At 43.2% G+C, this 26291-nt stretch overlaps 2 protein-coding genes across 5 annotated transcripts in view; both read right to left on the bottom strand.

Annotated features, from left to right (window-relative positions):
- The window catches only part of LOC306925602 (C-Jun-amino-terminal kinase-interacting protein 4), a 46664-nt gene extending 40657 nt beyond the window's left edge, over positions 1-6007 (bottom strand). For all 3 annotated transcript variants that reach the window (XR_013790269.1, XR_013790270.1, XM_079504536.1), the window contains exons 1-2: positions 5882-6007; positions 2109-2508 (exon numbers count right to left, since the gene is read on the bottom strand). Coding sequence is in view for 1 of the 3 variants with exons in the window: in XM_079504536.1 (XP_079360662.1) it covers positions 2109-2207 (99 nt within the window). In the remaining 2 variants the exon portion in view is untranslated. The remainder of the gene's footprint in view (positions 1-2108; positions 2509-5881) is intronic.
- Positions 6008-9555: 3548 nt separating this feature from the next.
- Positions 9556-25423, bottom strand: LOC306925605 (acyl-CoA dehydrogenase family member 10-like). 2 transcript variants are annotated; one of them, XM_079504544.1, is made up of 14 exons: positions 25084-25423; positions 24344-24436; positions 23286-23472; positions 20023-20171; positions 17883-18077; positions 17166-17324; positions 16577-16766; positions 15146-15269; positions 14853-14921; positions 14567-14745; positions 13522-13720; positions 12110-12228; positions 11589-11728; positions 9556-10262 (listed from the first exon to the last, which is right to left on the bottom strand). In XM_079504544.1, the coding sequence occupies exons 2-14, from the start codon at positions 24431-24433 to the stop codon at positions 10098-10100; spliced, it is 1965 nt and encodes a 654-aa protein (XP_079360670.1). In that variant the 5' UTR covers positions 24434-24436; positions 25084-25423; the 3' UTR covers positions 9556-10097. The 2 variants fall into 2 exon arrangements, with proteins under 2 accessions (XP_079360670.1, XP_079360671.1); XM_079504545.1 differs by lacking the exon at positions 11589-11728.
- Positions 25424-26291: the final 868 nt, after the last annotated feature.

The raw sequence follows: 26291 nt of genomic DNA, 5'->3' as shown, positions 1-26291 counted from the left end.
CGAGACAATTAAAACACCCAGCAACCGACAATAAAGACAATAAGTACTTTTATTCTATAAAAGGTATGCATAATTCAGAATCTTAAAAGGGTCTTTAAAAGAAGTCCTCTCCACACTGTTAATGTTTTTTTGTTTTACAGGTTTGTGTAACTGTATGCTTTCATGTCCTTGTCCATGGGGGTATTAGCACTCATACAGGTGTCTGCCTTTGTGCGTGCGTGTGTTTCGTCATGGGGAGCATTAGCAAAAACATGGTTTGTGTTTCTGGCACACAAACCTAAACCTAAGGCTGAGCTCACACGGTTAATGCAATTCTCTGTGCTCGTTGGATCAATGCTGTGTTGTGTCATGGCCGCCCAATGCATTTCCAATGGAGGTCACATGGTTTGACACAGCATAGGGGGAGGGGTCTGTTGTATGGCTTTCAGCTGTGTTTCGACTGCGCCCCTCCCCCTCATACAACACAATGTTGTGTCAAACCATGTGACCTCCATTGGAAATGCATTGGGCGGCCATGACACTACACAACATTCATCCAACGAGCACAGAGCATTGCATTAACTGTGTGAGCTAACCCTAAGGCCTCACTCAGACCTTTACTGCATTGCTGTATGCTTGTTGGATGAATGTTGTGTAGTGTCATGGCCGCCCCAATGCATTTCCAATGGAAGTCACATGGTTTGTAGTCCACATTTTGGACTACAAGCTGTTGTATGTCTTTCGGCTGTGTTTCGACTGCGCCCCTCCCCCTCATACAACACAAATGTTGTGTCAAACCATGTGACTCCCATTGGAAATGCATTGGGGCGGCCATGACACTACACAACATTCATCCAACAAGCATACAGCAATGCAGTAAAGGTCTGAGTGAGGCCTTACTGAGAGAGGATGAAACTGGCACTGCCCTTTGCCTTCTTGAGTACAGGGGCAACTTATATCCTACCCAAGGGCAGGACCATGAAGCAGGTGCTGAGGTTATTAGTTGGGTCTTTTGCAATCTTTCCTGCTTGCTTCACTTATTGTATAGTGACTATTTAATTAGTAACCAACATACAATAGGTTTTGCACTATTTAATTTAACTAACTACATAAAGTAGGTTTTATGAAATACACCTCAATGATAGCAGGTAACCTGTCAAAGTTGTTAGTAGGGTTGATAAATCTCCTGTCTGTAGTCAAACGCACCAGTGTCTGGCTGCTGGCTATACTAGAGATGGTGTTGATTTCACCGCCTAAATTATTAACTGGATTTTATCCCAGGCTTCAGAGTACTTGAATATTGAGACGTGATATTCATTACGGTCTTTATTTCATCATGTATTTCGTTATACATTTGTATCGATTTTAGATTAAGCCTAGTGCCCCATTCTGGATGAACATTCGGCAAAGATCGCAGATCTACAACTACTAATAGTATTTTTGGTGAATAGATTTGGTGTATAGGGAAAAAAATCACACCCGTGTGAAGTGAACTGAGTGTGTAAGGTCTTATATAGACTGATCAGCTGTGGTCTGACGTAATGTCTGACGTAATGAAATCACACCCGGGTGAACTGGGTGACCGTAGCAACCATGATCATTTTTTGAGCACAGACAGACAGACAGACACGTAAACTAACAAAGCCAGTCGTAGGAGTGGTTTACACCACTCAAAAAGGATGAGGGGGCCAAGTATAGACTTAAGTTCTGGGGGCTACAATCAGCAAAGAATATAGGGTTTAAGTGGGTTAAAGTTCTGTTCACTGTGCAATATACTGTGCAAGACATATAGTAAGTATATTTTATTTTCTAAAGGCCCGCCCTATTCATACTCCAGTTTTAGGTGATAAAAGTGACCACCGTTCGGTTAGTAAAAACAGAGATGTGTTGGGGTGAGCGGTGAGTCGCTTATCACCGCGGCGTGATGTCATGTTGCAGTTTTTGATGGTCACCAAAAAATGAAGTATGAATAGGCTTTAACAGTATTTATTCTGCTGCGAGATGTACATGAACTGTATGAGGTCATGCACGATATACTCGCTGTGTATTTCCTGTGAAATACCGGTACTATGCACCTTTATAGAACCAAAAAACACACAGAAAGGTGCAGAAAAGGAGAAATGTTTTACCTGTAACTCTGAATAGAGTTTTCCGGCCTCCTCGCTCACAATGTCAGGGTCCAAGTCCAGCTCACCGGCCCCGCACAGCACACTCTCCCCATACTCCATTTCATTCACTACTACTACTACTACTACTACTACCCCCTGCCCCCCTCCAACTCCACAACTGAACTACTATACAAGAGAATACAAGAAGAAATACCGTCTTCCTCGTATCTATAAATAAATACCTCGCCACCTAAAATAACCAGTTTATCTACTTGTTGCCCATCTCCTCGTAATAGCCCATTTCTCTACAACTTCCCGTTCCTTTTGAGGCTACAGAGGACGGGCTAGCTTCACACGCCGCTCTGCTAGCCATTGCTGCAAGGCGACGTTCAGCTGATGTCAGGTGTCTCGGCGTCCATTCCTGAAAGGGAATGATTAAATAAAAGAACATCATCGATCTGGACAAAATGTGTGTGTGTGGGGGGGGGGGGGGGGGGGGGGGGTCCCTGGAACAACATATTTTCAGATGGGGGTCGGTGGCCAATTACATATACTTTTTGGGATCCAAATACTGTGCACCACTGACATAGAAACATAGGTATTTCAGAAAACTGTCATTATTTAGAATACATTTTTTTAATTTCGATGACAGGCCTAAATGGGTTAATAGTGACACTGAAAACACAACAGGCTAATACCAGGGGGGGTACCTTAGGCACGGGTGCCAACATTGGCACAGGGGAAGGTGATCAGTGCTGGCACACTGGCATAAGGCCCAAACCATACCAGTTGGAGCAACTCCTTGTAATTAGTCGCAACTCCTTGCAACAAAATAAACCATTACCAATGCAACTCCTTGCAACTGCCATTGGGGATAATGGTTGCAAGTAGTTGCATGATGCAAGGAGTTGCGTGGCGAATCATTGGTGCGGTTTGGGCGAGAGAGGATTTTTTCTTTAAAAATATATACTGTATTATTTTAAATGTTAGCCAGTTAATACCCCTCACATCTGTATGCAAATTACATCCTGTAATTCAATTCTACATTCATTCAAATTCTGAACTCCAACTGGGGAGGAAGTCTGGGAGATTGCAAGGGTTATTGTCATTACAATGTCTTCCTGAAAGAAAATAGATAGATAGAAGAAATAAGGTTACAGTATGTACTGTATATGTGAAATCAATATCTGTCTTTGGTGTCATAATTCAATTTAATGCTGACATGGCACTTACGTACATCTGTGTACATCTGTGCAATACAACAACTTTATTTTGTCAAAGGTCAAACCGTGTGCATTTCTTAAGAAAGCCAGCCTAAATACAAATTGTCATGAACTAATGAACTAGAGTAGACGGAAAACAAATACAAAAAGCAATACGTTTACTTTATTCGGCAAAGCCGATATTTACTTTCCAGTCGTTTATTTGCCTCAATGCAAACACTGAAATGGCAGCGCTCAAGTAGCACACAGACAGCTAAAGTACACACAGGCCTACTAAACCACAGTGCATGCACTGTGTGTAGTGTACGACTGTACGTCGTACCCCCAGCCACACGTACATGCCTGCACGTACAGCATAGTACTCGCCTTTCAGGATTTCACATGGCTCTGCTTGTGACAACATGTGAAGTCATATTACCACGCTTTCCCAAAGTCAGCCTTCTAATCCCTTCCGAATAGCAAGAAGTGACCGTCCTCCTAACTGCAATGAGTAAAAAAAAAAAAAGAACAGGATTTCCCAACTGCTGGCCTTGCATTAAACTCACAGCCCTGATCCAGAAACACTAAAGTTTCTACTACTATAAGGCCCAATTAAACCACACCAATGCAACTCCTTGCAACCAAACGGTTTAGAGTGAGTTTAAAAAAATAAAAATAACAGGATTTCCCAACTGCTGGCCTTGCATTAAACTCACAGCCCTGATCCAGAAACACTAAAGTTTCTACTACTATAAGGCCCAATTAAACCACACCAATGCAACTCCTTGCAACCAAACGGTTTAGAGTGAGTTTAAAAAAATAAAAATAACAGGATTTCCCAACTGCTGGCCTTGCATTAAACTCACAGCCCTGATCCAGAAACACTAAAGTCTCTACTACTACAAGGCCCAATTAAACCACACCAATGCAACCAAACGATTTAGAGTAGTTGCATATTTGCAACCATTATCCTCAATGGCAGTTGCAAGGAGTTGCACTGGTGTGACATGTCGTTTAAACTGTTTTGTTGCATTGGCGTGGTTTAGAAAAAGGAACCCTGGCTAAAATTTTAAATTAAAAACACTTTAAATATTGTATTTCTTTCATAAATAAGAGAATCTTTCACTCAATAGGAACTTCTCCTGTCGCAAGTTGATGATGTCATATGTCTATGTGTGGTCCAGCCCTATGGAATATATGGAATGCACGTGCTAATAAAAAGTATTTAAAATATTGCTTTGATGCTCATATTATCCTTAGGAAGCATAACGTTGTTTTTGAGTGGTGTAAACCACTCCTACAACTGGCTTTGTTAGTTTACGTGTCTGTCTGTCTGTCTGTCTGTCTGTACCAAAATAAATGAGCATGGTTGCTATGGTCACCCAGTTCACACGGGTGTGATTTCATTTATTAGCATATGCACTCCATTCCATAGGGCTAGACCACATCATCAACTTGCGACAGGAGCAGCTCCTATTGAGTGAAAGATTATTTTTATGAAAAAAAATACAATATTTAAGGTGTTTTTATTGTATAATTTTAGTTGTAGAGGGCAAGTATAATGTTTTAAGGCATATTTGTCTTATTAGCCAGGGATCCTTTGACTGGGGTTACTTTGTACTACCAAGGTCTCTTAGGCAATGAGTCACAGGCCAACAAAACACCTCTGTGAAATGAAAGGGTGTGTGTATATCATCATCTCAAACTGTATAACTGGTTGTTATATGGTCCAATAATAGCTCCATGTACTGTATATGGTTGTTTATAGACCTTGGTACCGTTCTGCAATGATGACACTTTGCCCTTTGAACTGTAGCCTATGTCAAATAGACTGTGAATCTGTCAACCTGTTCTGGTAAATATTAAAATCCACTGTCTCATCATTGCTGTTGTTACTTGTTATTAATGTAATATATTTGCAGACTGATAGGTAGCTCTGGTCCACAGCTCTAATGCCTGCAACGGCAGCAAAAGGGCATTCATTGACCACAGAGCTATAGACTGGTGGTATAATAAAAGTATAAAACAACTGGCAATAATGCAGTAAAGAATATTAGCACAGAAGCACACACACTACACAAAGAGGTTCTCAAAGTGGGTGTTACAAATGGACCCTTACTGTACCGCTTTATAGTTATTCTGGGGAGTCTTTGAAATAAAAAAAAATGACAAGCACTGTAGGCTACTGTACAACTGCGTCCACTCACGCACAGTCGCACACACACACACACACACACACACACACACACACACACACACACACACACATAAACAAGGCAGCTTGAATGACAGCAACTGCAGGCGACATGTACATACAGTACATACACATGCTACGTCGATCATTCAATGTTGTAATAATAACGATCTGAACGAACCGAACCAAAGCCGTAAATCCTTGATAAACGAAACGCCTGACATGAGCTTTGCGATCTAAATAAATAACACGGTGTGTCTGACTCTGACAGACAGACAGTGGACACCTTGGGATCAGCAAAGTTGAAAACAAAGTTTCCTTCTTCCATAACTTTTGGTCAAGACTCGAGGTATAATATTATATAAACAGACTGTTGTTGTGTCATTTTATCGACTCACCTTCGCGGATCGTTCGGTTCTTTTACTCCAGTTTTATATCATTGCCGTTAAAAAAAAGAAACTAGTGAAATTCCAGTCGTTGACTTTGGAGGAGAATCCAGAGAGATATCCATTACACATAAACCCCGAGTTTAAAGAAAGGGGGCGTCGTTTAATCCAACCTGGGTTACGCTGTAGCCGCCAGCCCCGCGGCCAATCACATCTATGGACTTGACACTGTGTAGCCAATGGGAACGAGGCGGAGGCGGGACAAAAAAAAAGAAAAAAAAGAAAGGTTTCCTGAAACTTGAACAATGACACGTGACCTGAAGAAGTGCTGAACACTGTCAGCTGATCTGAAGCATGAACATCTGAATACCTGTCTGAATACCAAGCATACTTCAACTCAGTGCTTTTCAACCCTTTTCTGTTTCAAGGCCCTTTATTTATTTAGCGTTTATTTTGAGCCACACAGACCACCATTTGATGACAGTTAGCCTCTCAGTCAGAACCAAAAGCAAAGAATATTGTGTGTAAAATAACAATTCTTCTATATGCTCTAATTGTGTAGACTTCTTGTAAATTAAGTAATGCAGGTGTTTAGCAATAATTTAACTCTTGAGAGCGTAAATTCATTTTACACTGAAATGAAACCAAATGGGTCCATTTGGTTAACTCTCCATCATTTAGCTGGGGACCCCACCCGGAACCCCCTCAAGGACCACTGGTGGTCCCCGGACCACTGGTTGAAAAGCAGTGGTGAAAGAAGTACTCACATTGTATTTACTTTTAGTAAAAGTATATAATATTCCAAATTTACTTGAATAAAAATACAAAAGTATTGGTATCACAATATACAAAAGTAGCCTATACTCATCGTTATGCAGAATGTCCCAAGTTTAACAAATGTATACTACAAATATTTGGAAAATAGCAGATCTACAAGCTCACAATGCGTCGCATGGCATGATGGCAACGCATTGAAGTGGGTAATATGTTTTGTACAAATCTGCAAAGTAACTATAAAGCCTACCTAAAGGTTTAAATGAATTGCAGTGGAGTAAAAGTATACAATATTTGCCTGTAGAAGAAAAGTATAGAAATGTGGAAATACTCAAGTAAAATACCTCAAAATTATATTTAAATAGGCTACAGTACTTGAGAAAATGTACTTACTTAGTTACTTTCCACGGAAGTTCCACCACTGCCATTGCCCCATAAATATAATGTAGATACAGATATACCATTCTGAATGATTAAGTGCTGCTGACTAAAGGCAAGGCATAGGGAAGTCAGACAAGTGTAATTTTCCAGTAGGCCTACGATATAATTGTACAGTATGCGCATGACATCATCATGCTGAGTAGCAAAAATAAATCAACTTTCTGGCTTTGACAGGCCGTACATCCAAATGGAAAAGTCCTATATCTGTTTGCATTAAATGACACTTTGCACATAAATATGAAATATGAAATGTGATTCATGGTCGGTTACTTAATGGCAATTCTATCTCTGGGACCCAAATGTATATTGTAAAATCAAAGTTAATTTAACTCTGAGAGTGTACAAATGGAATGGAACTAAATGGACCCGTTAAGGTCCATTTGTACACTCTCAGAATTACAGGCCCATAAGGGTCCATCCAAACTATCATTTAGCTGGGGACCACCTGGAACTCCCTCAAGGACACCTGGGGGTCCCCAGACCCCACTTTGGGAACCACTGACTGAATCAAGTGTGTCACTCACAACACAACAGAACACACATGGCAGACGAGTCACAATCAAAGTTATGTGTTCAAGAAAGAGCCACAGTTCTGGCCTGTGTTAGGCCAAAGTTCCACTTGTGTAGAATAAATAAATCCACTGGAGTGAAATGCAGGATGAACCCTACAGTGATTATAGTGTGACCCCAAGGTCTTTCCTCTAGCAAACTAAGCAAAGTGGTGCTCACATTTCTACATTCACACTCTTTGGCCTCACTCAGACCTTTACTGCATTGCTGTATGCTTGTTGGATGAATGTTGTGTAGTGTCTTGGCCGCCCCAATGCATTTCCAATGGGAGTCACATGGTTTGACACAACATTTGTGTTGTATGAGGGGGAGGGGCGCAGTCGAAACACAGCCGAAAGCCATACAACAGCTTGTAGTCCAAAATGTGGACTACAAACCATGTGACTTCCATTGGAAATGCATTGGGGCGGCCATGACACTACACAACATTCATCCAACAAGCATACAGCAATGCAGTAAAGGTCTGAGTGAGGCCTTAGGCTGAGCTCACACCTTTCATGCAATTCTCTGTGCTCGTTGGGTGTTGTGTCATGGCCGCCCAGCGGCCCAATGCATTTCCAATGGAGGTCACATGGTTTGACCCAACATTGTGTTGTGTGAGGGGGAGGGGCGCAGTCGTGCGCCCCTCCCCCTCACACAACACAATGTTGGGTCAAACCATGTGACCTCCATTGGAAATACATTGGGCGGCCATGACACAACACAACATGCATCCAACAAGCATCCAACGAGCACGAGAATTGCATGAAAGGTGTGAGCTCAGCCTTAGGGTGCACTCACACGGTTCATGCAATTCTCTGTGCTCGTTGGGTGTTGTGTCATGGCCGCCCAGCGGCCCAATGCATTTCCAATGGAGGTCACATGGTTTGACCCAACATTGTGTTGTGTGAGGGGGAGGGGCGCAGTCGTGCGCCCCTCCCCCTCACACAACACAATGTTGGGTGAGGGGGAGGGGCGGCCATTGGAAATGCATTGGGCCGCTGGGCGGCCATGACACAACACCCAACGAGCACAGAGAATTGCATGAAAGGTGTGAGCTCAGCCTTAGGCTGAGCTCACACCTTTAATGCAATTCTCGTGCTCGTTGGATCAATGCTGTGTAGTATCATCGCCGCCCAATGCATTTCCAATGGAGGTCACATGGTTTGACACAACATTGTGTTGTATGAGGGGGCGGGGCGCAGTCGAAACACAGCTGAAAGCCATACAACAGACCCCTCCCCCTATGTTGTGTCAAACCATGTGACCTCCATTGGAAATGCATTGGGAGGCCATGACACAACACAAAATGCATCCAACGAGCACAGAGCATTGCATTAACCGTGTGAGTTCACCCATAGTCCGTTTTGGACCCCGTCCCTCAAGGAACCTTGAGGCTTTTAGAACCACTATAGTGTCTCTTTCGAATTGTATTGCCCCCCGGCTTGTAGTGTGACAGAGTGTATTATTATATATACACTATGGGGACATACCTAGCTTTAAATATTTCCATCTGGAACAAAGACTTTAGCTGCCGTATAGATTTACTAAATTATAATTCATTTCTGAACTGCAGAAAAATAATGTTTTCAAATGCAGAAGTATATATGTCTGGGGGAATGTATTGGTTTTGAAATGTGAATGGTAGCGTTGTGGAAAATGTACCGTGGTGGTGGACTTGGAAGTTTGCAAAGCATGCAATGCATTATGTGGAAAAAACGGCATGCATTTGAAACATGACGGCCAACAACAGTGTTTCCAGATGCCTTACCGGCCCCAGTAAGGCATTGGCGTATTGCAGTTTTTTCACTTATTTATTTTATATTAATGCCCCCCCCCACCACCCCCCGCACAAGGAAACATTTAACACTCACGGTAAAACATAATTAAAAAAACACACGTAAATATAGTATTGCTTTAATTGCACTGCACATTTTCCAGACATCTCAGACAGAGAATGAACAAATGACAAATTATCCCCCATTCAAAGTGAAAATCACAACTTGCAATGCGTAAGGTTGATGTCCTAGCCGGGATTCGAACCCATGTCTCCCCGACCGTGTGGGACTGGGAGACCAAAGTTCTAGACCCCTGTGAGCCTCAGGCAGTACTAGCTGTCAGCCAGTAGGTGTCCCAATTAACCCCACACACCAGGGTCACAGTGGAAGAGTAGAGAGACCAATGCCAACCACTGCAGGTGGGTCGAGTACCAATCCCAGACCTTAGTGCAGTGTTTATCAAACCCTTTAATTTCAAGGACCCCCAGTTTGATGTGCATTAGGCCACACACCCATAGAGTTAATATAGGCTACTCTGAGCACACACCCCCATTTGATACAATTTTGGGACCCCAATCTATAGGTCCTGGAGAGGCCCCACCAGCACCCCTAGGCTGGGGGTCCATGGAACACACTTTGGGAACCAGTTCCTTAGTGTGTGTGTGTGTCTCTACTAGTACTCTCTATTAGGTGTCAGAGTTAAACAGCCTGAATCCCTCCTGAGTAGCGAAATCCCATGCTAACTCAGCTAGCCTCTCCACCGCAGCCACCTTCTGCACCAGCTTATCAGAATGCTCTCTGTCCGTATCCAAGTCCACCATGTGCTTCAGGGCTTGAAACTCTGCTGCCACCTGGAGGAGAGAGAGGGAAAGGCAGCAACATTAGCGAACGCAAGAAAGACAGCATTTGTTGGATGGCAATGGTTTGAATTCCTGTTCGCAGCCTGAAATGTGTGAGATAACACATAGTTGGGTCATTTCTGATACTTCCGTGACCGCGGAGAGCGAAGGTCATTGCTTAATTTGGGAACACAGTTCTTAGTTAGGTAAAGTTAGCTTAATTTTGGCAAATCTGCAAAAAGAATGCTTACCACTAGCTTTCTTCACAGATGTGTTCATAAAGGTGTCTACTATCACAGAAAAATGTGTTCCAACCCAACTCCCTTGGGAAACTTTGTGACAGCTGCTGAAAGTTGGGGTACCATTAACAACCAATAGGCCTATAAGGCAAATAATTCCAAATTTCATTATACTTTAAGTAGCATGTGACATGTCAAACTAGGGGGTTTTCATGATGCTGAATCCATTCCAAGCATGAGTTTTGCACGAAAATACTCCTTGGGCTAAATTCGGCCATAGGAACTTGCCCAAATGTGCTGACCTCATCACATTTGTGATGACTGCTATAGGCATTTTTAGGCAAAGGAGTGTTTTTTGTGCAAAACTAATGCTTGCAATGGATTCAGAATCTTGAAAACCCCCTAGTTTGACATGTCACATGCTACTTAAAGTATAATGAAATTTGGAATTTTTTGTCTTATATTGGTTGATAATGGTACCCCAACTTTCAGCAGCTGTCACAAAGTTTCCCAAGGGAGTTGGGTTGGAACATTTTTTTTCTGTGATAGTAGACACCTTTATGAACACATCTGTGAAGAAAGCTAGTGGTAAGCATTTCTTTTGCAGATTTGCCACAACTTAAGCTAACTTTATCTAACTATCTTATATGACACAATCTAAGATTTCCCTATTGGATTTTCAAAAGAAAAAAATGACTGACCATTGACCAAGGGGGCTCTAGCGGCTGTGATGTCTTCTCTATTTACTGGGAGAGTTGTGACCTTGCTCAAAAGGCACACTGGTAATCCCCCATTCAAGTGAAGTGAAGTCCCACACAAGGTGCTTCCAGACAGTGGAGTCACGAAGATGCCAAAAGCCTCGAGCGGCAGGCGACTCTTCTGGGTTTTTAAGACATGAAGCTCCATCCACGCTGCAACTTGCAGCGTCGGCCAGAAAACCGGAAACTCTTCGCCGACGCTGCAAATTGCCGCGTGGGTGGAGCTTCATTTCCATCCACCAGTTGTCTAAAAAACCCGGAAGAGACGCCGGCCTGCCGCGGCTGCCGCTCGAGGCTTTTGGCATCTCCGTGACTCCACTGTCTGGAAGCATGTGACCTACCTCCTCCTGATTCGACACGGCTTGGCAGAACAACTGGAGCGACATGTAGAACCTCCAATCAGAGCACATGGCCTGCCCCATGCGCTCACAATACCGGCCAATCAGCTCCTCAGGACTGGGGAAGCCCTTCCCGCTCACACCTGAAGGGTGATTGAGGATTATTTACTGCACACTCACTCCAAAACCAGCAGCGTTTTTCAGTGAAACTCTTATGTTGTAGTGTGTGGGTTCCAGTGGAACCTACACACTGTGAACAGACCATTGTAAAGAGCTTTGAGTAGGTAGGTTGTGGGCCGTTGAATAAAGGTTGTTTTGACCAGAGTTTTTAGTCAATTTGGGAAAGGAATCCAAGATAAAGGTAATTTGAAAATCTAAACAACTCGATGGTGACAGGTGTGGCAATCTTGTTTACTCAATCACCTGGCACCCCAGAGCTAATGTATGTAGCATATGCACTCACGGCACAGCTGGGGGTGTGTGTGTGTGTGTGTGTGTGTGTGTGTGTTTGTGTGTGCACATACTGGCCAGCTGTGAGCAGCATGCGGTCACATCGAGCAGTGGGTCTCCTATGGCAGCATGGGCCCAGTCCATCACACACACAACCTCCCACCTGTCTCTGTGGAACACAACACTGCTGACCCTGGATACAGACAGACAGACAGACAGACAGACAGACAGACAGACAGACAGACAGACAGACAGACAGACAGACAGACAGACAGACAGACAGACAGACAGACAGACAGACATGTACCTTAAAGGACAACTTTAGTTTTTTTCAACCAAGGTTCATGTTTTAGGTTGTTATTAGAGAAAGTAAAAGATGAGTGTTAATTATTTTTCATTTGCTGCTTTCTTTCGTTTTAGGGATTTTAGCTGTTTTTGACAGGGGGGCGGGGGCATTCGAACATGGGGCTAAATATGTATTTTTTGCAAAATGTTAGTGATTTTTTTAATTTTGTATTTACTATAGTCCTACTAGACCCCAAGAAATTATATTTGACCACAAAAGATCACGATCTACTGAATGTGTCAAACTGACACATTGAGCCTATGACACACAGTGTGGCTTCGCCCCAGTAGGCCTCCTTCACATTCAGTAGATCCAGTGATCTTTTGTGGCCAGATGTAATTTCTTCTGGTCTAGTAGGACTATAGTAAATAATAAAAAAAAAAAATCGGCATAACATTTTGTTAATAAAGACGTATTTAGCCCCATGTTCGAATGCCCCCGCCCCCCTGTCAAAAATAGCTAAAATCGCTAAAACAAAAGAAAGCAGCAAATGAAAACAAATGAACACTCATTTTTTACTTTCTCTAATAACAACTTGAAACTTGAACCTTGGTTGGAAAAAACTAAAGTTGTCCTTTAATTTTCATGCGTTCTTTTTCAAAAACAGTGATGACAAGAAAAACACAGGACAGGCGAGACATTTAGAGTCGTATGAGAGTGTGTGAAGTAGGGCTTTCACTCCTAGTGATTTTTACTGGTTGACTAGTTGCCTAGTTTACTAGTCGACTAGTTGTTTAACAACCTATTATGTAAAAATAATAATAATATTTGTATATTTAAAAACTGTACATTGGTGGCTATAATCTAGCATTCTAGCTGATCTTGCGGCCTACAAAAACAGGAGGAAAAAAAAACCCTTTTTATTTTTTTCTTATCAACTAGTCAACTAGTACCTACCAATGAGGTCAACTAGTGGATCAGTCATGGTGCAGGTGTGTGTGTGTGGGCATACGTGTGTGTGTATACCTGTAGTCATGGTGCAGCTGTGTGTCTGTGTGTGTGTGTGTGTGTGTGTGTGTGTGTGCGCGCGCGCGCGCGCGCGCGCGCGTGCGTGCGTGCGTGCGTGCGTGCGTGCGTGCGTGCGTGCGTGCGTGCGTGTAGTCTCCGTGCAGTAGTGTGTGTGCGTGCGTGCGTGCGTACCTGTAGTCTCCATGCAGTAGTGTGTGTGCGTGTCTGGAGGGCAGGTGAAGTGGCAGCCAGGCGCACAGTCTCTCCATGGGCGTCTCTGTGGATTCCTCATCATGAGCTGTGGAGGTCTGACGGGAGCTCTGAAGAGCTGCATCCTGGAGCTTTCTGTAACGCTGTGTCCACATCGCCACCTTCTGGTCAACAGAAAGAACTAAAGGGAGAGGAGAGGCTTTGATTGATTGATTGATTGATTGATTGATTGATTGATTGATTGATTGATTGAAAATTGTATTAACAGTTTGCAGAATTACAGTACATTTCAAGCACAAACTCAATACAAAGGCTGTTAACTGTGAGTGGACGACCCAATTAAGCATTACACTTGTTTACAACAGGGTCCACCATGTTCAATTCATCAAAACATTAAGAGACGTACAAATAGACACTTCTATATAGACAAAGAACAGTACAGGAATTCATCATAGGGTTTGCTTTTTTTTCCTTTGTTTTTCAAAAAATGTATCCCACGATTTTGTAACCCCATTTGTTCACCCAGTGTCACTCATCTAATGTAATCCTGGGCTCTACACTCACTCTGCCAACCTGGGGAGAGCAACGCACTGACCCCATGCTACACGGCACGGGGAGAACGTGCAAACTCCACACAGAAAGGCCCTTTCGCCCAACCCCGCTTTCCGACGCCGTTTTGTTTTGGTTCCCCCGATCCACATTTAAATGCTGAATCGAGTATAATTATTAGTTTGGTCTCGCCAGTCGCTACGAGTTGGAACAGAAGATGGATACACCAAACAAACTATTCGTATATGCTAAACTACGCCGCATCAAGTGTTTTATTGGGTAGGCCCGAAAATTATGATCGCAGGGAATTATTTTGGGCAATTCTGGTTACATTCCAGCCTGATGACTACAAACCAGTGACTACAACATGACGTTTCCGACCGGATCAGAAACCTGAAAATGGCATTGATCCCAGGGTAATATTTTCTAAAGTTTGAAGCTGGGCTGGTGGTGTGTGTCTGTGTGTGTGCGTGCGTACCTGGCAGAGCAGCAAGATGTGTGTGCAGTGTGTGTTTGTGGATGCGGCAGAGGGCATCGATCATGGCCTCATAGACGGCTCTCCTGTCAGAGGGGGAGTGGCCTAACAGGGTGAGATCAGTCAAATGCCGCCCACCCCCACCGCACACCTCCATCACCTGGAATGGCCCGCCTATCACGCTGAGACACACACACACACACACACACACACACACACACAAAAACGATGAACATGTGTGTAGTGTGCGTGCGTGCGTGCGTGCGTGCGTGCGTGCATGCATTCTCACCATGGATCCTGACAGTAGTGCACAAGCACTGGTACAGGAAGACCAGAGCCGCTGAGAGTCTTCAAAACCCTGCCGAGAGTGAGCATGTGGTCTTTTTTATTTTTTTACTACCTACTTACTTACTGTATTCATTGTTTCCAGATGATATTAACAAATATTTAATTAATTAGTAAAAAAAAAAAGAATAATAAAATAATGCAACCGAGTGTGTTCGCTCATTAATGGAGCTTACATAGTCGTGACAACTAAAAAAAATCAATTAAACATTTGTAGATACATTTTTATGAATGTACCTGAGTTCTGTGTTGAGGCAGGTTGTCCCCACAGGCCCTTCCTGTTGGGTTCTGATGAGGAGTTGCTGCCCTCTAGTGGACAAGAGGTGCAATGTAGGCCTGATCTGCAGTAGGGATACCTCCTCTACAATAACAGTGACATGAAAGGAGGTGTACAGTGACAGTCAGTTATATTTTTGTTGTAAAATAACCCAAATGTTAAAGCTCAGGATTCCATCTCTTGCAGCTCTTTAGTAAACACAACTTGCTTTTTCAGGTTGGGATAGCAATTGTATCCAGTCAGGAGAGAGAACCCCACAAAGACTGCTTCAATTTAAGTTTTCCACTTCCAATTTTGTCTACTATTTTCACTTCCAATCTCACACTCTCTCTCTCTCTCTCTCTCTCTCTCTCTCTCTCTCTCTCTCTCTCTCTCTCTCTCTCTCTCTCTCTCTCTCTCTCTCTCTCTCTCTCTCTCTCTCTCTCTCTCTCTCTCTCTCTCTCTCTCTCTCTCTCTCTCTCTCTCTCTCTCTCTCTCTCTCTCTCTCTCTCTCTCTCTCTCTCTCTCTCTCGCCCAAAACTACTTTCTTGTACACACTGCCAGTAGGCCCACAGATTCACTTTTTTAATACTTTTTTAAATATTTAACTTCCCCGAGATCCACGTCATTTTCATTAGTTTCATATTGTCAGAATCCATTTGTCAATACAATAAGAGTGTAGACAAAGACAGAGGCGAGATAAAACATACGTTCAAAATAAAATTTGGACTTCTATCATAGCCATGTAGGCACATAACCCAAGGTTCCACCAAAGTTCAACATCACTTTATTTTATGTTTTAAATCCTACATTTTTATCCCATGATTTTTGTGTCAATTGTCTAATGTAATCCTGGGTGCTACACTCCCTCTGCCAACCTGGGGAGAGCAACGGACTGACCAAGCCTTTTCATCTGACAGGGGGGGGGGGAGTTTCCACGGTAGGACGTAGCGCGTGGAAGGAACACGTTATTCCAACCAGTTCCTTTCCCCTCCAGCAGGCTGGCCAGGGGGAAGTCAAAGTCAAATTCAAAGTCGTACGATCAGTCATACATGTTACTGCAGTGAAATTTGTTCTCCGCATTTGACCCATCTCTCTTGGAGCGCTCAGGAATCATTAGTTGATTAGACCCCCCAATCCAACCCATTGATGCTGAGTGCCAAGCAGGGAGGCATTGGGTCCCATTTTTACAGTCTTTGGTATGACCCGGCCGGGGATCGAACCCCCGACCTCCCAGTTTCAGGGTCTGACACTAACCACAAGGCCGCCTGTCTGGTCAAGGGGGAGGGAGAATAGAGACCAGGATTACTGCTTTTTTTGGGAGGGTACCTACCCCTCCACATCACTTTAAACCCTAGCATCCCTATTCTGGGGGAGAACATCTGCCAAAAAAGCTGATCTACAATCTTTACCTGAAATGTCCAGTTGTCGCTGTGATCTGAGGTAGTCTGTCAATTGCTCTTTGATTGGCTGGCTGGCCGTCAGGTGCCGTCCTATTGGTTGAGAGTCAGACGAGTCAGTGGACGTGTCGGGGGTCAAAGTTCGTAGACGGAGACCCAGCAGCCCTTCCAGCTCCTGCACTGCTGATGCTGCGTCTGTCACCTGGTGAGACGTGACATCATCGTTTAAGCAGCCAATCGTGCTGAACTATATTCAGACAGACAGTAGGAAAGCTGAGAGGGAAGCATTGTCATGCCGATAAAGCCCAAATTAATTGAATTGGGAGACAGTGTAGGAGAGACAGACAGTAGGAAAGTGTAGGGGCGGGACGTCACGTGTGTGTGTGTGTGTGTGTGTGTGTGTGTGTGTGTGTGTGTGTGTGTGTGTGTGTGTGTGTGTGTGTGTGTGTGTGTGTGTGTGTGTGTGTGTGTGTGTGTGTGTGCGTGCGTGCGTGCGTGCGTGCGTGCGTGCGTGCGTGCGTGCGTGCGTGCGTGCGTGCGTGCGTGCGTGCGTGCGTGCGTGCGTGCGTGCGTGCGTGCGTGCGTGCGTGCGTGCGTGCACCTGTATGGTGGTGATACCGAGGTGGGCGGCAGCGTCTGTGTTGAAGATGAGGTCACCGAGGAAGATGGCGCGCTGTGGAGCCACGCCCAGTCTGCTCAGACAGAGCTCAAAGATCCGTGGGTCTGGTTTACTGAGCCCCTCTGTCACTGACTGGACTACCTACAGTACACACACACATGAACGCACGCACACACGCACATACACAGAATGTCACTACGCAATCCAGGAACTTGTTGATGTTGCTATGACAAAATACATATTTTTTCATAAAACTTATTTAGAAGGCGTTTTTAGAATCAGTGTAAATGGGTTAGTTAAAATTAAATGATTATCAAAAGGTCCAGATACTAGATACACACGTGTGTGTGTGTGTGTGTGTGTGTGTGTGTGTGTGTGTGTGTGTGTGTGTGTGTGTGTGTGTGTGTGTGTGTGTGTGTGTGTGTGTGTGTGAGTGCGTGCGTGCGTGTCTGTTGTGTGAAAACTCCCATGCAGTTTTATTGTTATCAATTTGCTTATATTATTAATAAGCAAATTAATATTTAATATTTGTATATTAATTAGAATGAATTTGCCTCCTGTGTGAATAGGATGGGATGGAATAGGTTAGGTTAGGTGTACGCTACTGTATTTTAACCTAAGTCATAATGGAGGTACGTGGAGAGCCAAATATTTTCTGAGGTGGAACCACTGGTGTAATGCGTATGAGGAATCTCACACCACATCAAAGGTGTTGGGATCTAAGGGCATGAAGGGTTGTCCGTTAGGCAGCAGGAAGTTATTGGTAAGCAGTGCCGTCTTCAGACCACTCCTGCGGATGCTGTGTACCGCCTCTGACATCACTGGAATAGGCCTGCTCATTGGCTCACCGATGAGGGCAGAGTAGAAGGAACCAATGGGAACTGGGCACCCGGCCTAGGGGAGGGGGGGGGGGGGGGGGGGGGGGGGACAACGGGAAGATGTGGGTTAGGAAAACCGAAGTACTGTGACAATAACGTGTTTTTGTTAAAATTTTACCCAGCAAGCCAAATGACATCATGGTGACTCACGGTGACGTTCAGGACTAGGCCAGATCACAGCCCATATGGGGATGAGCTTTATGTCATTTCCAGGACGTCTTCACCAGTTGAAATAATATAGCTTAAGCTTATTCTTGACCAGATCTGACCAGTTATGATATGACATAAGTTGATCCGGCCTCGATCGGACTCTCTCTGATTCATCCAGGGACGTCCGTCTTAGTGGGCAGAATTTATGTTGGTTGAAATCAGGTGATATTCTGGGCCAGATCTGACTAGTCCTGGTTTGACTTGATTTGGCCCCAATAGAGACGTAACTAATTCGTCCAGGTCCTGACCGTGCTTGCTGGGTATCTTGGCATCAAATGTTATGTTGGCATCACCAACTTAGGGCCTCAATCAGACCTTTACTGCATTGCTGTATGCTTGTTGGATGAATGTTGTGTAGTGTCATGGCCGCCCCAATGCATTTCCAATGGGAGTCACATGGTTTGACACAACATTTGTGTTGTATGAGGGGGAGGGGCGCAGTCGAAACACAGCCGAAAGCCATACAACAGCTTGTAGTCCAAAATGTGGACTACAAACCATGTGACTTCCATTGGAAATGCATTGGGGCGGCCATGACACTACACAACATTCATCCAACAAGCATACAGCAATGCAGTAAAGGTCTGAGTGAGGCCTATGACTGCTGTTTGGTCTATCTGAATCTGATCTGACACCAAAGACTAGAAGGTCTCTGCTACCTGTCAATCTGTTCTCCTGCATGTATGTAGAGACGAGGACAACGGTGACTGGCATCGTTTACACCCGTGGTTGGTGGTTCCCAAACGTTTTAGCCTGTGACGCAAAATACTGACAGCTTGTAGATCGGCTATTTTCACTACTTCTTAAACATTTGTTTCCTAAATGTATGGAATTTATTAGATTTTTCTTTAATTTCTTCAAGAATTGACTGAAAAAAGACAAAAACATTGAATTTTGTATTTCATTCATGAAAATGAAATTTCCGATGAGCGCTCGGGTAAGGTGTTAGGAATGGTAGGTGTTATGGTAAGTGTCTTGCTCGGGGACACTTCAATGGGGGAGCCGAGGTCGAACCGGTGACCTTTCTATCCACTTCGCTAGCCCACAGGGCTGCTGCTTTCTCTAGCAGTGATTCTCTTGAGAGCTAGATCAATTTGAAACATATTGAAATGTTTTTGAATAATTGTGAATGTTTTTATTTTTTTATCATCAATGTCCTGTAGTGTTCAAAATGTTATCTTATGATGAAGGGAATAAACAAAAAGTGTCTGTCTTCCAACAGGAGAATTGATACTTTTACTTAAGTACTGTACTTAAGTACAATTGTGAGGTATTTGTACTTTAATTGAGTATTTCCAATTTCCAGTACTTTTACTTCTACTCCACTATACATTTCAGAGCCAACATTTGTACTTTTACTTCACTACAATTATTTGAAAACTTTAGTTACTAGTTACTTTGTAGATTTTAATTTTGATTAGAAAAACATACATTAACCACTTCAACCCTATAGATTTTGGCCATTTGAAAATAGCCAGATCTATATTTTGCTATTTTTTGCTCTATTTTCAATAGACTTTGTACACATTTTGAACTTGTGAAATGGGACATTCTGCAATATGAGTACTTTTACTTTTAGTACTTTAAGTACATTTTTATGCCGTTACTTTTACTTGTAACAGAGTAGTTCTAAATTGCAGTATTGGTACTTTCACTTAAGTAAAACAATTGAGTACTTTTTCCACCACTGGAACTCGCCAGTTCAGAACAGGGCTGTCTTCCAACTACTAGGTGGAGACAAATGAACTCACCAGGTCAGAACAGAGCTGGCCGAAGGCCTGGATGAAGTCCTGGACTCCTATGTGGCCTCTCATGAAGCGGTGCCACACTCCGTCCCGCCCGCCCGCTCTGATAGCACGGCCCAGCGTACCCTGAGGTACACCGTGCTGACTCTCAAACTCTGGACAGGAACGAGAGAGAGGCAGGGGGGTGGATATAACTTCAGAAATTATTTGACTCATTTCAGTCATTTGGATTCCATAGAAGCCTTCCTCGTCTTCTATGGAAACATGTTGGGCAGCAAAAGTAGCCTATTCTACAAGCCCTCAATGTGTCACGCATTGAGTTTGTATTATAGGCTATTTCCGGTTATTATTTTAACCGGTTGACTGCTACCATTTTTCAATCCCTCCGCCGCATCCTACTTACTTTGAAGAGCCAAATATCCGTAATCGCATTTTACTATGAAACCATTCCGTGTGTGTTGACGAAGCTGGTGCTTGTTCTCTCGGTCGGTGGTGGAAAAAGTGGACCGCGAGTATCACAGCGCCTGCTACAGGCCGTTGAAAACGCTTGTCTGGGACAAAGCGACCCCTCCAATGTCGCTTCTGTGAGATACAGCCGTCTGAAAACAGAGCAGGCAATGTAAGTGGATGCGAGCGCATCTTCAAAATGGCCGCGGCCATTGGCTCAGAAGCATAACAGAGCTAACGAACTGTAACTTTCGATACGATCGTATTAAAACATGCTTTAAAGAATACATTGCTGTTAAAACGGCTTTTCCGGGTGTGGCACGCTACGCTATTCTACGTGTCTATGTTCCTGGCAGGCCTCGTGTTAAGATAGTTGAAGTGGTCAAACAATCGATATGTTCAGATTAAACATCTTCCATAAAATCTTAATATTGGGTTATCCAGTTAGCCTTAATGACATTTCAGATTCTGACTAATAAAGTATTTGATCAATCAAAAAAAAAAGGGTTTGCTTCACCTTGCTTCACACACCTGTCGCTAAGGCTGAGCTCACACCTTTAATGCAATTCTCGTGCTCGTTGGATCAATGCTGTGTAGTATCATGGCCGCCCAATGCATTTCCAATGGAGGTCACATGGTTTGACACAACATTGTGTTGTGTGAGGGGGAGGGGCGCATTCGACTGCGCCCCTCCCCCTCACTCACACCTATACATCTAGCGTACAACAATGTTGCATGGTAGATGTAAGCAAGTTGTAAGTGTCATGGCCGCCCCAATGCATTTCCAATGGAAGTCACATGGTTTGATACAAAATGTTTGCCTACAAGCTGATGTATGTATGTTGTATGTGTTTCGACTGCCCCCCTCCCCCTCATACAACCACGTGACTCCCATTGGAAATTAATTGCGAGCTTGCAACAGTCAACAAGTCTCATGCATCAGCTATTGTGGAAATATCCATGATATTGATATTGTTCAATAATGAATAGGTACTATACCAGTGTTGACTACTGCTAGCACAGACAACCTAAAAAGGACCCCCGCCTGTGAAGTCCCAAAGATAACAATGGGGGTAGGGGTTGAGGTGTGAAAAGGCTCCCTCTCAAGGGAAGAGAGAGGATGTCAGTGCCAGAACCACTAGTAAGTTCCACCAGCAAACTGCTTCTCCCATGCCAGACCTCATGGCTAGCACATGTCAGTGGGGAAATACTTCCTGGTCTTTCAACCAATAGTAAGGCACAGGAAAGGCTGTTACAATGTGCTCAGCAGCCAATGATGCAAAGCTGGTACGGAACCGCCCACAGGGCGGTCCCCACTAAACAGAGGTTTTAAAGGGCCTTGCGATGATTCTAGTAAGTTAGATTCAGCAACCAAGGAACGAATCCATACCTCTCCAGAAACCTGGAGAAGAGAGACTCGGATGGGGAACTGGTAATTACTGTTTATTGCCTACTATCTCTGTTAAATACAAATGATTAGAACGTATTTATGGGAATGTAACAAATGTATATTCTTGTGTTTCTATATCTATTTCAGGTTTAAAAGCTATGCCTATGCCTATGCCTATGTACCACTAAAGCCATACCTGGCACTAACATCTGTCAATTAGGACAACTTATAATTGGTTATGATAGACACTTTTCACTGTCTTTAATAGCTCAATTAATCTGTTACCATACTTATCTAAAACCAGGCAGTCTGTGCAGATAAGCCATTTATAGATGTGTTTAACTAAATGTTTGTTGAAACCAATGAATTAATAATAAAGTTATGAAATACACTCTGTCGTCCTAAAGTATGATTGGCGTGAATATTAGCTACTAGAGACCAGCGGGTGGCGGATTTAGCCGCGGTTGCCGCGGGTGAACCGCAGTTTAGGGTGGATTAGGGTCAATTCAATATATTATAAATTAATATCGGATAAACCGCGGGTGAAATAATGCTGGAAATAATAAATGAATGGCAGCCATCTATCTATAGGCTTTATAACTTTTAAAACGGAAATAAATTAATGATATCTATCTATAGTCTTATAATATATTTTTTAAAAGGCACAAAATCTCAGCATGCGTGCGTTAGTAGTATTTTAATATTTTCCATCAGGCACAAATTAGACGCCTATATTGGCTAAGAAGGACCACAACAACGAGTGGGCTGCTAGCTGCTAGGCTAACAGGCAGCTGAGAGTATGAAAGAAACTTACAACTAACTGAAACAGAAGGGAAGAATATAAGTTTGGCGTGGGACTCGGTGCCATGGGACTGCATGGGAGCGAGGGCTGGATATATGCCACATGAAAAGACGTTCGTTGCGATGTGCGAACGTGACTGACTGAACGGACGGCAGCCTTGTTGCCATGGAAATGGGAATATACAACCGTAACTTTGGTGAACTGTCGGCAGTGGTGAGTGACACAACTTATAAATAGCCGATCTACAAGCTCACAACGACGCGTTGTGAGCTTGTAGATTGGCTATCCCTGCAGCGGATTTCGGGTGGTTGCGGATATATAAATTGGATTAATTAATTAATGCGGTCGGATAACGGGCGGATCATTAATATGTACGGGCGGATTAGGGTGACAAAAAAGCTCATCCGCAGTTCTCTATTAGCTACTGCTCTCCCGAGATCTCAAATTAGGTGTCTTCTACCTATAGTAAAGTGTGACAACCACAGAATGCTAGAAAGATGTACAGCTATACAACATTTTGTTGTGACAGTGTGAGTGAAGCCTATGACATTTTAACCTGGTGTGCGAATGCTTTTCAACAGTTGTGTTGTGCGTGTGACAGAAACATTATCGCGCTCTGTTCGGTATAACCTGTTGCCAAAGTGACGGGCGATGGCAGGAGGACTCCATACATGTCGAAGATGACCGCCTCGTAGGGGGGCGGGGGGGGAGGGGGCGTCACAGAGCTGGAGAAGCGGGGTGAGGAGGGGGCGTGCGTCAGCGGACGTCCTGACCAGTGCAGGGACCTCCGCGATGGGCACAGCGTCGTTCCACAGAGCTGTCACCATTACACATTTAAGTTGACGATTAATACTCACACAAATAACTGCGTTTAATGATTTAATTGTGTTTTTGGGCATTGGACATTGGCTTCATAATCACAAATTGCACAGGGCAGATATGAATGAAAGCAATAGAGCGTCGCAGTCCCGCCCCCTACCATGGACCAGGAAAAGAATCCCAATGCATTTTTCCCATAGACATTTCAAAAAGTATTTATTTAAAGACGGTTACGCCGCGGACAAAGCCAACTCGAGTCGTGACAACTCATGACAACACAAACAATATTTTGGACCAAACAAATAATTACAAAGAAGAAAAACAACAAAAAAAGTGTTTTTTTCTTCTTTCTAATTATTTGTTCGCCCCAAAAAATTGTGTTTGTTGTCATGATTTGTCACGACTCGAGTTGGCTTTGTCCGCGGCATAAACGTCTTTAAATAAATACTTTCTGAAATGTCTATGAGGAAAATGAACGGAGAATCATTTCCTGGTCCATGGTAGGGGGCGGGACTGCGACGCTCTATCTATAAGGTACACCCGCACACTGTGCATCTGCTCGGCACAAGAGTATTGTCTTATTTAATGAAGCAACGTTTCGGTCCCTCCGGACCTTCCTCAGGCATAACACATCATTTTAACAGAGTTACTTATATAAACAGGGCAGATATGACAAATAACTTAAATATTACAAAGAAATTACAGACACCTTTAATAATATACTTCAAAGGAAAATGTTTGAAAATGTATGAACCGTCTTCAACATGACATGACAAACGATTATGACGGAATTATGCAAAAATAATTGTGATTATGTCAAGTAATTGCTATTAGATTAGGCCATTATGTAGAAATTGTGACAGGCCTACCCTCACAGCGTGAGCACCCTGCACACGCACCGTCATCATCATCATCCTCCTCCTCACAGCGTCAACTCCTCCCAGCACGCACATCTTCATCCTCTGAGGAAAATGCAAACAGAGTGATCAGAATCAGAGTAGAAGAAACACTTTAAAGTTTGAATCGTTAAAATGGCAATGGTTTCTATCAATAGTATCGTGAATATCTTATCAATTCCCATCCCTATACACACACACACACACACACACACACGTGTGTTCAAGGTTCAAGTTCAATGTTGCTTTATTGTTACACTGGGTAGGCTACAGTATGGGTAATGTAAAATGTTATGTTCTCCAGTACTGTAGGAATAATATGATTATTATGAATAATCAAAGAATAGCAACAGTATTAAGAAAAATAACAGTTTGTCCGTTGATCCTATTCAATATTGTCAGCAGGTGCATGCATCAAGCATGTGATTTTCAAAAATGTAAACAATAAATAGGCCTACAATAAATTAAAATAGCATAAATACCACATATGCAAGACTACAAAGAAAATAAACAAAACTGCTTATGAACCCAAATGGGAACAAGCCATAGTGCCTTCTGTTATAAATCCTCTTCGCATAGCTTGTATTGAACATTACTTTGAAACTGTTAATAAAGTATCCAATCAATACTATTCAGAAACACGTGTAGTGTGTGTGTGTGTGTGTGTGTGTGTGTGTGTGTGTGTGTGTGTGTGTGTGAAGTTTACCACTTACCCTTTCTTTTCGCAGATATTGATAAGTAAGCCTGGGACCGAGGCTACCGCTTACCTGGCTCCAGGCTCCAGCCACTGTCTGTCCTCTCTGAGTTTTTACATATTCATTTATTTATTCACGCATCACACACAGGAACCACACAGTGTTAGGTGATGCCACATTGGCATTGTTCAAAAGCCAGAGACTTTTAAATATCTTTGGTAAAGGTTCTCTATCTATTTACATCTAAAGTAAACTAACATAACCATCTTCTGGTTTCTATTTACTGTTCAGGGCTCAGATCTGCTGTGGAGCCCGCCTACTGTAATCCGGTCATTTCCACACCAGCATTCATACGTTATTTCCGTATCCTCTCTAGACCGGATCTGCAAACAGAAAAGTGAATGGACCATAGGGGGACGCAAGGAGGGAATCTTCCGCGGATTCCGTCGTTCTTCCGGGTTCCCCGGTGGTCACGTGACCCCCCAAGGATGCCGAGGGGCCAATCAGAGGCAGGCGGGGGCGGGTCTTTGCGTAACCGGACGGCAGTGTTGCCATATCCGCTTATTATAAGCCACTTCGGGCTTGTTTTTCTGTTAAATTGCTTAGTAATTAATTTGCTTATTTCAGGCTTGTTTCGTAATGTTGTTTAAACCAGTTGTAGTGGCTAATTTACACCAAGAACAAGAAAAACTCAAAAAAGCCACTAAGGGCACCGGGCAGCGAATCTTACACAGAGTTAAGATATACTCAAATAGCTGATAAAAAAATTCCAACTCAAGGCTTCTCTGATTATTCCTATCCTTACCAGTAGAGGTCCCCCAAGTTCAATATTATTTATAATTGCCTATGCTAGGGGTGGGCAACTTTGACGATGGCGAGGGCCACTATCGTTCCACACTCACTCCAGAAGGTCACATTGCACATTACTGTCGTAGCAAAAATAGCCGATCGACAAGCTCAAAACACGTCGCAGTGCATATTTTTGCTATATTTTAATTGAAAGCCTGATTATTATTTTGTTGGTATTTTTTTTTTTGTAAAGTAATTAAGTAATATTTTTATTTAATTTCAAATGCCTTTTACTATGAACTTTTACTAAGAACTAAATACAAATTCATTGGACATAAAAATAATAATAACATTATAATACTACTCATATATTAATTTAGACTGAAGTAATTCAAGTGGGTCATGTTTGCATGTTTGGAATTCTAACAGCTGAAATC

Source organism: Electrona antarctica (assembly GCF_951216825.1).
Source record: "Electrona antarctica genome assembly, chromosome: 6".
In the NCBI taxonomy this organism is placed as follows: domain Eukaryota; kingdom Metazoa; phylum Chordata; class Actinopteri; order Myctophiformes; family Myctophidae; genus Electrona; species Electrona antarctica.
This window is presented reverse-complemented; position numbering and strand designations above follow the sequence as displayed.

Bases quoted from the DNA above. Each gene is read 5' to 3' on its own strand.
- LOC306925605 (XM_079504544.1), bottom strand. From the start codon at position 24,433: ATGAAGATGTGCGTGCTGGGAGGAGTTGACGCTGTGAGGAGGAGGATG. The intron at 20,172-23,285 runs GTTATACCGAAC...GTTCCTGTCCAG, and splicing joins GCCCGTCACTTTGGCAACAG to AGTTTGAGAGTCAGCACGGT. The intron at 14,746-14,852 runs GTGAGAATGCAT...TGTGTGTCTCAG, and splicing joins CACTACTGTCAGGATCCATG to CGTGATAGGCGGGCCATTCC.